At 43.8% G+C, this 14413-nt stretch overlaps 1 protein-coding gene across 1 annotated transcript in view; it reads left to right on the top strand.

The window, feature by feature from the left end:
• ASCC1 (activating signal cointegrator 1 complex subunit 1) overlaps positions 1–14413 on the top strand; it is a 47176-nt gene that overhangs the window by 10483 nt on the left and 22280 nt on the right. The window contains 2 exon segments of the mRNA XM_077822017.1: positions 10101–10237; positions 12135–12254. Coding sequence (XP_077678143.1) covers positions 10101–10237; positions 12135–12254 — 257 coding nt within the window.

Below are 14413 nucleotides of genomic sequence, written 5' to 3'. Positions count from 1 at the left end.
TAATATAAATACACAATTTATTTCATCATCTGTCAATTGGTTATGGCTTTTGGTCACTAAGGACTCAGGTTGCATTCAGACCAGGCACCCAGAATTAAAAGCCCTTATCAGTAGTATGGATGATGTCGCTGAGAATGTATAAAACTTACCAGTGAGATATGTTTAACTGCGTAATCAACAGGTAGAAATTACGCGTTTTTAGGGCCTTCCTAAAATGGTGGGGATTGGTGTTTTGTTTTACTTCCTTAGTGAATATAGTTGGGTAAATTTAATGTATACTGTACAATTCTTAGGACATGTCTGTCTTGATCATTTTAAGTATGCCAAAAATTTGATGATAAACTACTTTATACTCTTTAAACTAGAAAATTGGTTTGCAGTATCACTTTTCAGTACCTCTCTATGTTTTGTTATAGGTTATAAAATGGTTTAAATAAGTTCCCTCTCTTTATTCCTCCTCCTTTTCACCGTTTCTTTCTCTGCTAATGTTGTTCCTGTTCCATCAGTGAACAGAAATACAGATTTTTCTCTCAGCATTTCCCCTTCAGACTCTTGTAAATAGCTTCCTTGACATTTTGGCCTTAGGTCTAGAAATATTCTTTTGCCACTCCCTTTATCAGGATTCAGATCCTCAATTTTTATTATTTTTAACTTTTCTATATTGAATTTAGTCAGTGGCAAATATTTGTGTTTTTATGTATGTGAGATTTGGGGATTGTGGTGCTTAACTTTTCACCCTTCTTCCTTTTGAGCATTATCATGGATACACCGTATATTGCAACTCCATATGTCTTTCAATCATTCCACAGCCAGTAATGCCACTGTATCGCACAGCCGGGTCTGCTAGAAAGCATAGCAGTAATGAAAACCAGTAATTCAAAACTGTGCTTTACAGTGCCATAAGAGAGCTAATAGAGCTGTCCAAAATAATAAGGGATTTCTCAGGATGCTTAGAGAAACTTGAATAGATTTCAGGTATAGAAACTGTGTAACTTTGTTCCTGCTGCAGATTCAAAACAGTGCAGAGTCAGTTAATGACTCCAGTACTCAAAAGAAGCTTACTAATGATAGTAAATAGGGAAAAGTCCGGGTGTGTAAGTTAGCATTTCTTCTGGTTGTTGAGCATTTGTGCAGGATTCTTTGCTCTCTAAAACTGTTACCATGACAACCATTCATCCATATTTTGTAATGATGTCTTGCATGACAGTATATACTTTGTGTTACTTTTTTGGCTTCACAAGGTTTTGTAAGTTCACAGTTGCATTAAAATGTCAAAAATCTTAAGCATTATCAAAGCCAGTTATGTTGGTTAGGCAGCCAGACAATGAAGTGGCAAAATAGAATGCTAGGGCCAATATTTCCATGTATGCCATCTGTCTCTGACTAGGGGGATGGTACTGTTGTGGTATGGGAGACAAGTTTCTGGGTAATCTTGAGAGGCTTGCATCATGGACAGTCAAGGAGAGGGGAGGACTGAAATGTTTATAGCTGATCCTGGGGGTGGAAGAGGAAGTATGCATTGCAGTTTCCACCATCCTTTAATGGCTGGTTATGGAGCAACATTGAAAGAACTATACAAGATTTTTCTTGGCAATCTCTGAAAGTGCCGCCTTTATGTATAGCAGGCTGCAGCTGTAATGTGGAAGGGAAAATGCAATTACTTTGGTGTTTCACAGTTTATAGATATCGAATGTAGATAATTACATGGGATGAAAGGAAGGTATCCTAGAGTGAAAAGGGTGTGTGTGTGTGTGTGTGTGTGTGTGTCTCTGATGCTTTTCACCCTCCACTCCAGTTTCTAGTGTATCTGTGATTCCTTAGGTCATGTGTGGGGGGGAGGGATAGCTCGTGGTTTGAGCATTGGCCTGCTAAACCCAGGGTTGTGAGTTCAATCCTTGAGGGGGCCATTTTGGGATCTGGGGCAAAAATTAGGGATTAGCCCTGCTTTGAGCAGGGGGTTGGAAGAGATGACTCCCTGAGGTCCCTTCCCAACCCTGATATTCTGTTATTCTAATTGTGAGTTACCCTGCTCATTCCTTGTAGGTGCATACATCAGGATTGGAGAGGCATATAATTGGGGGGGGGGGGTAAGAAATAAAAATGCTCTTAAACTCTCATGTAAATATTAGATCAGGAGTGGGCAAACTTTGGCCCAAGGGCCACATTGGGGTGCGAAACTGTATGAAGTGCCAAGTAAGGAAGGCTGTGCCCGCCCAAACAGCCTGGCCCCTGCCCCCTATCAACCCCCTCCCACTTACTGCCCCCCTCAGAACCCCCAACCCATCCAATCCCCCCTGCTCCTTGTCCTCTGACTGCCCTGTCCCAGGACCCCTGCTCCAAACCACGCCCCCCCGCCCCCGAGATCCCACTCTCTTCCCCTGACTACCCCCCGACAGGCCCCCTAGGACTTCCACGCCCTATCCAACCCCCCCAGTTCCCCAACCCCTCACCGCCCCGCCCCAGAACCTCCACCCCATCCAACCGCTCCCTGTCCACTGACTGCCCCCAGGGTCCCACTACCCAATCTTTTCACTGCCACGCGCGCGCCGCCACCACCCCCTTACCGTGCTGCTCAGAGTGGCAGGAGCTCGGAGTCTCGCTGCCCGCGCGGCGGCGTAACTGCAGGGCAGGGGGGACAGCAGGGGAGGGGCTGGGGACTAGCCTCCCCGGCCGGGAGCTCAAGGGCCGGGCAGGACTGTCCCGCGGGCCGTAATTTGCCTATCTATGTATTAGATCCTCGGGTAGCAGAAAAGATAAAACTGGGAAGGAGGAAGCTCAGTATCTAGTAGTTTATTCATGTACCTTGCCAAAAAGAGTTTTATTCTGGAACTTGGTCTCTCAATCCCTGATCTAATGGGTTGAGAGTACTGCATACACACAGTGCTTGGGCTCTGGGAGGAAAAAGCAAGTGCTTCAAAAAAAATTTTGTCTGGCATTCTATCAAAATGATGATATCTAGGACAGACAGCCTCAGCAGTGGGGAAGGAGTCAAATATTTAATGGGGAAGAATTTGGATCCTAAAAGTTACCATGGGGTGGTTAATTGTCCCCATCACTTTCTGGAAGTAGAAATGGTTAGTCATTTCCCTTCTACCCTAAATATATATTTGTGAATAAGATTGTGATACAACAAAAATATGACAATCATGGAAGGTAGAAGAGTTGAATTTAGAATTTTATCAATTTTTATGGAAGACCTGCTTCCTTTTTCAGACAGCTCTGCATCAGTTGAGCATGGTGTGTATGTGCATGTGTGTGTATTTAAATATAGATGCAAAAAAGTGGTAGGCCTAGATTGGGAACACAATTATTTTGTTCCATGTATAGAATTGCAATAGCTTTTCAGTATAGACAACATATATGACTCTTTGGGGAATAAATATGTGTATAAAGTTAGCTAGCATTCAGTGTGTTTTGTTTAATTTCATAAAACCTTCAAATATTGGCTTACTACTTTTTTCAGAAAAAAGTTTCTTTCCTCCAGAGGTTGGGGAAAATCACAACCCTGTAATCTATTCCCCTTCCCTTCTTTAGGGCTTATTATGTTCCCTCTACACTGGAGCTGCTAACATGAGAGCTGACAATGGCTTTCCATCCAGCAGAGGGCAGTGTTTGGAAGGCAGGAATATGCCAAAATCTTAGGGATGTTATGTAGATGTTACTTAAAGGGAATATTTTAAATGAAATCCTGAAAGACATACTGAAGTTTCCAAGTTCATGAGCAGTGGATTTTTTTTAGAGAGGCAGTGATTTCCTTTATTTTTAAAATCCTTTTATATTTTTATTTGGCTGCCAGTACATTTTAAGGAACAGTAGGCATAAATCAAAGGTTAACAGCTACCACTTTGCACTTACTTAGCTCCTTACGTGCAAGGATCTTGAAACATTTAACAAATTTTATTATGCCTCATGGCATCCATGTGAGCAATGGTCAAAGTAGATCACAGTAGGAGGGGGTATTCACCTATTCTTTTCCCTTGTCATCAGAGGTATGGATGAGTGAAGTGGTTTTATAACACCTTGTGGATAAGAAGAAATGTATTTAAAAGGGGTTCATATTCCCAGGCAGTAATGTAGTCACCTAAACAAAAATAATGCTGTCTCTGCAGTGTGTGGAGCTGCATACAGGCCATATCCCTAATGCTCTTAACTTCAGTTTCTACCAGGATGAAGTCTCCGTATTGATGTAAAACAAAATGTGACACCCTAGGAAAATTCCTGTGTTTTAGAAGATAACCCTTGCAAGATAGATTTTTATACATGATGTGCCTTCCCCTAGAAGGGAGAGGTAGCTGGCAGGAAACTGGTATTTCTTCCTTCCCTTCTTCCTCTTTTAGGGAGGAGAAGCAGCAGTGGTGGTTTTCTCCCTTTTCCTGCTGCCTCTGTAGGGCAGAGAAGGCAAAGAAGAGGTGTCCACTATTCTCTCTTCCTAATGGGATATGGGAAGCTTGGGACAGATACTCCTTTAAAGGAGAGAAGGCAAATAAGAGATTCATTCTTAGCTAGGTTTCAGAGTGGTAGCCGTGTTAGTGTGTATCAGCAAAAACAAGTAGGAGTCCTTGTGGCACCAGAGACTAACAAATGTATTTGGGCATAAGCTTTCGTGGGCTAAAACCCACTTCATCAGATGCATGGAGTGGAAAATACAGTAGGCAGTACAAATACACAGCATATGAAAAGATGGCGGGGGGCGGGGGTTCAGTGCTAATGAGCTAATTCAGTTAAGGTGGAAATGGCCTATTCTTAACAGTTGACAAGAAGGGGTGAATACCAAGGGAGGGAAAATTGCTTTTGTAGTGCTAATGAGGCCAATGCAATCAAGGTGGCCCATTTCAAACAATTGACGAGAAGGTGAGAGTATCAACAGAGGGAAATAGGTTTTTGTAGTGTCCCATCCACTCCCAGTCTTTATTCAGGCCTAATTTGATGGTGTCTGATTTGCAAATTAATTCCAGTTCTGTAGTTTCTCGTTGGAGTCTGTTATTGAATTTTTTTGTTGAAGAATTGCCACTTTTAAGTCTGTTGAGTGTCCAGGGAGATTTGAAGTGTTCTACTGGTTTTTGAATGTTATAATTCTTGATGTCAGATTTGTGTCCATTTATTCTTTTGCGTAGGGACTGTCCGGTTTGGCCAATGTACATGGCAGAGGGGCGTTGCTGGCACATGATGGCATATATCACATTGGTAGATGTGCAGGTGAACGAGCCCCTGATGGTGTGGCTGATGTGGTTAGGTCCTATGGTGGTGTCCCTTGAATAGATATGCGGACAGGGTTTGTGGCAGGGATTGGTTCCTGGGTTAGTGATTTTGTTGTGTGGTGTGTAGTTGCTGGTGAGTTTTTGCTTCAGGTTGGGGGGCTGTCTGTAAGTGAGGACTGGCCTGTCTCCCAAGGTCTGTGAGAGTGACGGATTGTCCTTCAGGATAGGTTGTAGATCCTTGATGATGCAGTGGAGACGTTTTAGTTGGGGGTTGTAGGTGATGGCTAGATGCACTCCATGCATCTGATGAAGTGGGTTTTAGCCCACAAAAGCTTATGCCCAGATATGTTTGTTAGTCTCTAAGGTGCCACAAGGACTCCTTGTTCTTAGCTAGGACACCTTTTCTTGCATTATCATAGAATCATAGAATATCAGGATTGGAAGGGACCTCAGGAGGTTCATCTAATCCAACCCCCTGCTCAAAAGCAGGACCCATACCCAATTAAATCATCCCAGCCAGGGCTTTGTCAAGCCTGACCTTAAAAACTTCTAAGGAAGGAGATTCCACCACCTCCCTAGGCAACACATTCTAGTGTTTCACCACCCTCTTAGTGAAAATTTTTTTTTCCTAATATCCAACCTAAACCTCCCCCACTGCAACTTGAGACCATTACTCCTTGTCCTGTCCTCTTCCACCACTGAGAATAGTCTAGAACCATCCTCTCTGGAACCACCTCTCAGGTAGTTGAAAGCAGCTATCAAATCCCCCCTCATTCTTCTCTTCTGCAGACTAAACAATCCCAGTTCCCTCAGCCTCTCCTCATAAGTCATGTGTTCCAGACCCCTAATCATTTTTGTTGCCCTTCGCTGGACTCTCTCCAATTTATCCACATCCTTCTTGTAGTGTGGGGCCCAAAACTGGACACAGTACTCCAAATGAGGCCTCACCAATGTCGAATAGAGGGGGACGATCACGTCCCTCGATCTGCTCGCTATGCCCCTACTTATACATCCCAAAATGCCATTGGCCTTCTTGGCAACAAGGGCACACTGCTGGCTCATATCCAGCTTCTTGTCCACTGTCACTCCTAGGTCCTTTTCCGCAGAACTGCTGCCTAGCCATTCGGTCCCTAGTCTGTAGCTGTGCATTGGGTTCTTCCGTCCTAAGTGCAGGGCCCTGCACTTATCCTTGTTGAACCTCATCAGATTTCTTTTGGCCCAATCCTCCAATTTGTCTAGGTCCCTCTGTATCCTATCCCTGCCCTCCAGCGTATCTACCACTCCTCCCAGTTTAGTATCATCTGCAAATTTGCTGAGAGTGCAATCCACACCATCCTCCAGATCATTTATGAAGATATTGAACAAAACCAGCCCCAGGACCGACCCCTGGGGCACTCCACTTGACACCAGCTTCCAACTAGACATGGAGCCATTGATCACTACCCGTTGAGCCCGACAATCTAGCCAACTTTCTACCCACCTTATAGTGCATTCATCCAGCCCATACTTCCTTAACTTGCTGACAAGAATACTGTGGGAGACCGTGTCAAAAGCTTTGCTAAAGTCAAGATACAATACATCCACTGCTTTCCCTTCATCCACAGAACCAGTAAGCTCATCATAGAAGGCGATTAGATTAGTCAGGCATGACCTTCCCTTGGTGAATCCATGCTGACTGTTCCTGATCACTTTCCTCTCATGTAAGTGCTTCAGGATTGATTCTTTGAGGACCTGCTCCATGATTTTTCTGGGGACTGAAGTGAGGCTGACTGGCCTGTAGTTCCCAGGATCCTCCTTTTTCCCTTTTTTAAAGATTGGCACTACATTAGCCTTTTTCCAGTCATCCGGGACTTCCCCCGTTCGCCGCGAGTTTTCAAAGATAATGGCCAATGGCTCTGCAATCACAGCTGCCAGTTCCTTCAGCACTCTCGGATGCAACTCGTCCGGCCCCATGGACTTGTGCACGTCCAGCTGCTGATGTAGCTCTCCACCTGCTGCTCAAGAACTTCAGCCAGGCACTAGCTCTTCTGATTTCAGATTCCCATGCCTAGTGAGTCTACACTTCATGAAACAGACTTAAACTGGGCAAGAGGAGGAAAGATCTGTAGTACAGAATTTACCCAAAACCAGGCTAAGAGGAAGAGAGGGATCTGCACTCCCTTCTGCTTGCCTCTCGCTTTAGCTCATGCCTGTGACACAGGGAGCTGCTGTATTCATTTTGCAGGTGGAGAAACAGGCATTCAAATGAGTTGTCCAGTTTGATTAATCGTCAGTGCTGGAAATAGAATTCAGGGCTCCTGGATCCCTATCCCTTGCTCTGAACACTGTACCACACTCCCTTCTATATATACATAGTGGGCATTTGAGCTAGGACGTTTTGTTGGATATTTGGATGATGTCCATAGGGCACCATAGTGATGAATATTGATACGGCCCATATCTTGTGGGCTCTTTCTCCCTTGATGTCCATTTGACTTTCCTTAACCCTTGTACTGAATGTGTGCTGGGCTTTGGTTTCCTGCTAATTGTCTCTGCTGGAAGACCAGTACAGAGACATGATTGATGCCATTACTGAGTGCAGTTTTAAAAGAAAAATCAATGAAGTACAGTGGTATGGTAGTGATTGCTAATGATAAATCATAAGCTGGGGATTTGAACAAGAGGGTTAAAACCTATTTGCATCTAAGTATACAGCTTCCAGCCACTCAGTCCTATGACATTTGGAGGCAGATTTTGAAACTTTTGTTTTTCAAGAAGACTCAGCTCAGATACAGCATCTTTTCATGGAAGATTTAGGATCTGTGGTTCTGCAACACAGGAAGGGTGTGACAAGGATTTCTGGGGTAGGCCTGAGATCTTTGGGACTACACAGGAAAGATACTGTGAATCTTGGGCTGTTCATTGGGGTCCTCCTTCTTTCCAGTACAGAAGACATGGCACACCCAGGTGATGTGCAACCACTGACTCTGCACTTATCAATCCATATTCAGATATCTTCAACTGATGTTTGAAAGCTGCAGAAGGGACAGCTCCTCAGGCCAGTAGTAGGTTAGACAGCACAGTTTGCATTATCTTTTCACCCTTCACCATCTGCTTCATGAGATTAGGGTAGTTCTTCTCTCTTGCAAGCTACTTATTTATTGTGTTAATTTGTATTCTGTTCATCATCATCATCTGTATGCATTGCAGAAATTAAAATGAATTGTTGCCAACAACTGGAATAAATCAAGTCTACCTCCAGATTCTGTCTCCCACTCCATCCACTGATGGGCTAAATATCCTCTGACTACAGACCTGAGTTAAAAACCAAAAACCAAAGAAACAAATCTCTTGCACTGCATCCTAAATATGTCTTAAAGCAGAGGGAGCAAAGAGCCTTTTTCAGTTTCATTTTGGTCCCAGGCAGAACATAGAAAAGCTAGAGAATTGAAATCAAGTGTACTCTCAAACAGGAAATCCGTCCTTACTTGTGCTTTTGAGATTGCTTATCAAGGTAATTTCCTTTTGTTGAAAAGCTACTACATTGGATTGAAATATGCAGATGGTTTTGACACCACTGTTTCAGGATTTTGGCATTAATTCAGCAGTGAATTAATTAACAGCGGCACAAAGTGCTCCCCCCGGGACCTGAGAGTGCTGCCTCCAAAGTGCTACCAGGCTTTGCCAACTTGTGACTGAGAGCAAGCTCCTGCATGAGATCATGTGATCTCACAGGTCACTGGACTGGCCTATAAGTATAAATATAAAAAAACCTGTGTGGATGTTAGGTATGAAAAATGCTGGGTGAAATGTGAGGCTTTAAATCCTGTGTCAGGAGTAAGGACCTGTTGCTAGCCTGCTTACCTGCTGCTTTAACCCCAGGCAGCCTCATCAGCAAAGCCGGGCCCGATTTGAGCCACCTGATTGACTGAGCTGCCTGATTGGCTGAGGGATTTGCAGATCTACTCTTAAGATCACCAGCAGCAGTAGGACATGGATTTCTCAAAGCGATGCCTGTGGCTGCAATTAGGGCCGTCCCTAGACATTGTGGGGCCCTACGCAGCCTCCCCAGCCCCATGCGGGGGGGCAGGCATCCATGGGTGGGGGGCTGGCTGGGGGACAGGGGAGAGCTGCCCCCCAGCACTCAGAGGTGGCGTGACTGGGTCTGGATCATTGCACTTCCTGCTGCCGATGACTGCAGGCCTGGCCCCTGCTGCAGCCTTTGGGGGAGCGGGGGCGGGAAGGGGGCGGAGCGGGGCAGGGCTTTGGGGAAGGGGTGGGGTGGGGGTGAGGCTGGGGCAGAGCAGGTGTGGGAAGAGGCGGGGCTGGAGCAGCATGCAGTTGTGTAGGGCACTAGGAAATTTGGCCCTACGCAGCTGCGTACTTTGCATATGAGTAGGGACAGCCCTGGCTGCAATCCCAGCCTTGCTCCCACCCTGTTCCAGTCTTCCTCCTACCTTGGATGCAGCCCTGCTCCTGCCTTGCCTCGCCTCACTCCAGGTAACCTGACTCAGACCGTGGGCTCTGGCTCTGACAGCTAGCCTCTGACCCTGGGCTCCAGCTCCTGGTTCCTTACTCCTGCCCTGACCACTAGGCACAGCTGCGCACATCCCAGTCCATAACACCCTTACAACTTGAGACAGGATACCATTTAAACATTTTAAAGAGGAGTTTTGAAATATAGCTCTGAATCTTGTGTAGAAACTGTAAAGGCTTCATCTCAGATAATGAACTTTATTTTGAGCCAGGGAAATATATTTGCCTCTTCAGCGGTGTGGTAAGTATTATTTTGTGCTCTCTTGGGGCTATCAGATGGGCTTTTTAACTTTTGGTGCTAGAAATTGTGACCCAAGTAGAAATAATTCTAAAATAATCTGTGTCATATAGTTGCCCACTAAATCTTTTTTGTTATCTTTTCAATAGGACCATGGAGTCAATAGCGGTCTATTCCAGAACCCAGCAAAGCTCCATCTTACTATTGGGACGCTAGTGCTCCTGAATGAGCAGGAGATCCAGAAGGCATGTGAACTCCTGCAGAGAAGTAAAGAGGACTTTATTAAGTAAGTGAAATAAAGGCATGATGGGGCAGGGGGAGGGGCATGGTCACTGAGTGCAGATATTTGGAGAACCAAACCCGTTTTAGAACACTGGTAACTAATGCAGGAGAAAGTGGTTCACCTGTTTGGTGTAATTCAACAGTTTTGAATCATTGTTTGAAAATTTGTAAAATACTGAAACATTTCAAACGAAACCACCCAGAAGAAAGACAAGGACATAATTGTATTTTGCCTTGATAACTGAGGACTTTCTCTGTTTGCCAGAAACCTTCAGGAGTTATTTCTTTATATCCCAGCAGTCCCCATTATTATACTATGAACACAGATTATTTTTTCCTCTGCTGGCCACAAGAGCAGGAAGAACTCCATTGTCTTAACACTTTTTGTCTGCAACAGTCTCAGGCAAGTTGCCTCCCTTCTGCCTAAGAACAGATGCTAATATACCCCTGAAATGCATTTCTTGAGGCAAGTAGCTCTGTGCAGAAAACCTTAAAGACAGGATGAACTGTATAAGTAATCAGTCTGAAATATTAGCTCAAGCTACTATGGCACTAAGACTGTCATAATTTCCAGGATAAAGCCATAATATTTGAGGTTTAGAACTAGCTGAAATCTTGGTCTAATGCAGGAGTCCTCAGCGTGGTGCCTGTGGGTGCCATGGCGCCCGCCAGGGCATTTTTGTGCGCCTGCAGGACTCCCCACTGCCGAAATGCCACTGAGAAGCATTGCCGTTTCTCGGTGGCATTTTGGCGGTGATGCTTCTTCCCACTGCCGCTTTTTGTGGCAGCATTTCGGCAGCGGGGTGTCTGGCACCCGCCAGTCTTCTGGGAATAGCAATATGCTATTCCCACAAGAAAGGTTGGGGATCACTGGTCTAATGGGTGTTGTACTGAGATAATCTGACTACAACCCAGAAATATTAGGCAGTCTGAGATTTTATTTTCTTAAAACAAGAAGCTTTTTCTTTCTACCATCAGTCCATATGCAAAACTTCCCCAACTTAGAGTTCTGTTTGTGGGTTGATGATAGAGTATGGGTTTGTCTGTTTGTTGATCTCTTTTAATTATAACATCAGATATCCAGTGTACAGTATAGGTCTCCATTTCAGCTCTCCAGTGGCATTTTCATGTGTTCTGAGGATTCTCAATGCTTTGTAAACTTTTCCTCTGAGTATATGTCTGTTAGCATGCAAGCAAATGGAACCACCATTCTGCATTGAGCAATAATCTACACATAGCCAGGGACACACTAGAGCCTGGCTTGTTAGAGAATGTTGGTCAGGGCCCTGTTAACTCCTACTCTCTCCAAAATACTTCAAGATAAATATGGAAGAGACCATAGTTCAGGGCATCCTTGAAATGCAGCAGGTTTAGTAATGAAGCACCTACCATTTTATTACTGGACCGAATATAATGGGATATAAATCCAAGACCTTTTGGTGCTTTAGTTCATGACTTTCTGTCCCAGAAGTGAGTGCTTGGCAACTGAGCCATGCTGAATTGTCGTCAGAGAGGAAGTCCATGCATGGGGCCTGCAGAGTCAGAGGGCAAGGCTTTCATTCTGGATACAGCAGGCACAGCTGTGAAAGAAACTCTCTGCTCACCAGCACTGGCTAGGTTCTGGAATGGAAGTTGGATGTTATGTTCTTGGAACTGTTGTGTTCCTCTCAGCATAATGATGAGGGAAACTGTATTCGTGATTTGGCCTGTAATTGTATTAGTGATTTGACTCTGGCTAGCATTTTTACAAGCATTGCTGCTTGACTTCTGTAGTAGTTGTGGGAGCTGCTAGTAAACTTGAATGAGGATAAATGTAGCTTAAACAGTAAACATGCATTCACCTACTTTTGTATTCAAAATGGATACTTTTTTTTAATATCTTGGAACTATTTGTTTTTTAGCAAAACTGTTGGAGACCAATCCCTGACTGTGGAGGTGGCAGGGATAGAATACATGAATGATGACCCTGCCATGATCGATGTTCTTTATGCAAAGGTTCACATGAAGGATGGATCAGACAAGTGAGTTCTCTGTGCTTTCCCTCTTTCATTCCACAGGGGTATGCAGACAGTACCTGAGGAGGCAGAAATAATGCAACAAAAGCAAACTTATTATTCTCTGAGCTGATGGGCAGTGCTGGAGAGAATCACACTAGCAGTCCAGAAGATGAGGTGGTACTACTTTCTAGCCCCTTGGAATTAAAGCTGTGATGTGTTTGTGGGTTAGATTGATTGTTGGTAGTGTTGCAGACAGGTGTCATTTGTTTTTAGCAGTCTTAATAGTTGAATAATGGAGTCAAGCAAGTCTGAGCTCATGCTCCCCCATGCTGGGTAAGGGAAACTATGACAAGCAGGGCGGAGATGATGCTCATGGGATGGCACTGGGAGGAGATGACAAGAAACCTGACTTATCAGGAGAAATTAGCTGTTATGGAGGAAGCCAAGCAGCTAGCCCTGAGGGAAAGGAACGAGCTGGCCTTTTACAGTGTCACTAGGCTTTCGCATATACCCCTCCCCCTTCAGATTTGAAGTCTGTTCTGCAGATAGAAAAGGAAGGGAAGACATTTACTTTTACGGAAGATCCCTGAAAATTGCCTACACTTCCTTTTTCATCCTGAAACTTCAAAGGATGCTCTGTTGGCCAGTTGGTAACCTCTAAGAACTATCCAAATCCCTCAATTTTGCTCTGATTGGAGAGACTGCCGTTAAATAATGCCAAGCGCCTCCTTCTCCACTAAGAGCTAGTAATGCTGATTCAGTGGTATTACTTTTTGCCCAGAGAAATGAGAAATACGTGGAGATACAGAGTACTGCGTATCAGCTACAAGGCTAGTGCTGGAAGAGATTTAATGAGGATAAGGGTGTCCACATGGTTTGTTATGCCAGATCAGAACCGTGGTCCAAGTTTGGTATCTTGCTTCCCATAATAGTCAGTAAGTGAACCATAGAGAAAAGTTTATCTTGCTATTTCCTCCCATTCACATAAGGCATCTAGCTAACTGTACTATGCTGTGCGTGGCAATGTCAAGAGAGGAGTTCCTGCCTGATCTTTGCATATTCTTGATCAGCTTATGCTATAAAGCAGATTTGATTTCCCTATCTTAGCTTGCATAACCATAGTGGTATTAGATTCTGGAGAGCCCTTCTGCATATATACTGGCTCAACCTCAGAGAGATCATGCTCTGATGTTTCCCACATGGCAAAAACTTCCACTATAATTCATTCTAATTCATTTTATTTCCTTGATTAACTTTATAACATAATAAAGCACCAGTTTTACTTGAGCTATTCCCTGTTAATTTGTTTTAGTATCGTCTGTAATGATATTCATTTAATCTTTGTCATTGCTAATTTTAAAAATCACTGATGTAAAGCCAGAAAGTCAGTGACTAAAACCCATGACAATTGGTTTGAGAGTGTTGAAATTATCATATGACCTGTGGAAGCCTATAAGAGGCAGCACAAAGCCAGTAAGTAGGCTGTATAGTTAACTTCTGAAGGCTCAACAAATGATATTTGGAGTTGGTCCTAATACTGCTCTATGTCCATCTTCTTGATTTGAATTGAGACACCCAGGTTGTGGCATCTTGTGGTGAAATGGGAAACTATTGAGTGAATTGTATTCATGGACATGGTTGGTGACCAGGCTGTAAAAAATCAGTTCCATTTAGTATGCTTATATCTTATTTTAATGGATAGGAACTTTGGGTTGTGTTGAACACTCACTGCCTGTAGCGTGATGAGGCATTACTTATGTTGTAAAGGGAGTACAGTATGAAAAACCTGCAGATACTTAGAAAAATACATCCTTCAAGTTCCAATATAATCTGCCACATCAAATTATCAAACCAATATAATCTACCACATCAAATGTCCTATTATGCTAATGTCCTCTTTTATTGAAATATTTGAAACAGAAGTTACTACTCAGGAGCCTTTGCAAACAGCCAGAACTTTTATATTTGTTTCCTTATTTGCATGAGCTCTTTTTCTCCCTGTCCCCTCAGATATTAACAAAAAACCATCCTGTCTCTAAATACAAAAGCAATTGAGTAAACACAAAAACAAGGACGCAGTCTTGCCTGGCATGATTCTGATTAGTCTGTTATCTTTCCAATAGAGTTTCACTCAGTTTTTCCTTTTTGCATATTGAGACTTCATTTTACATATACACAACCCT

Source organism: Eretmochelys imbricata, chromosome 7, assembly GCF_965152235.1.
Source record: "Eretmochelys imbricata isolate rEreImb1 chromosome 7, rEreImb1.hap1, whole genome shotgun sequence".
Classification (NCBI taxonomy): domain Eukaryota; kingdom Metazoa; phylum Chordata; order Testudines; family Cheloniidae; genus Eretmochelys; species Eretmochelys imbricata.
This window is presented reverse-complemented; position numbering and strand designations above follow the sequence as displayed.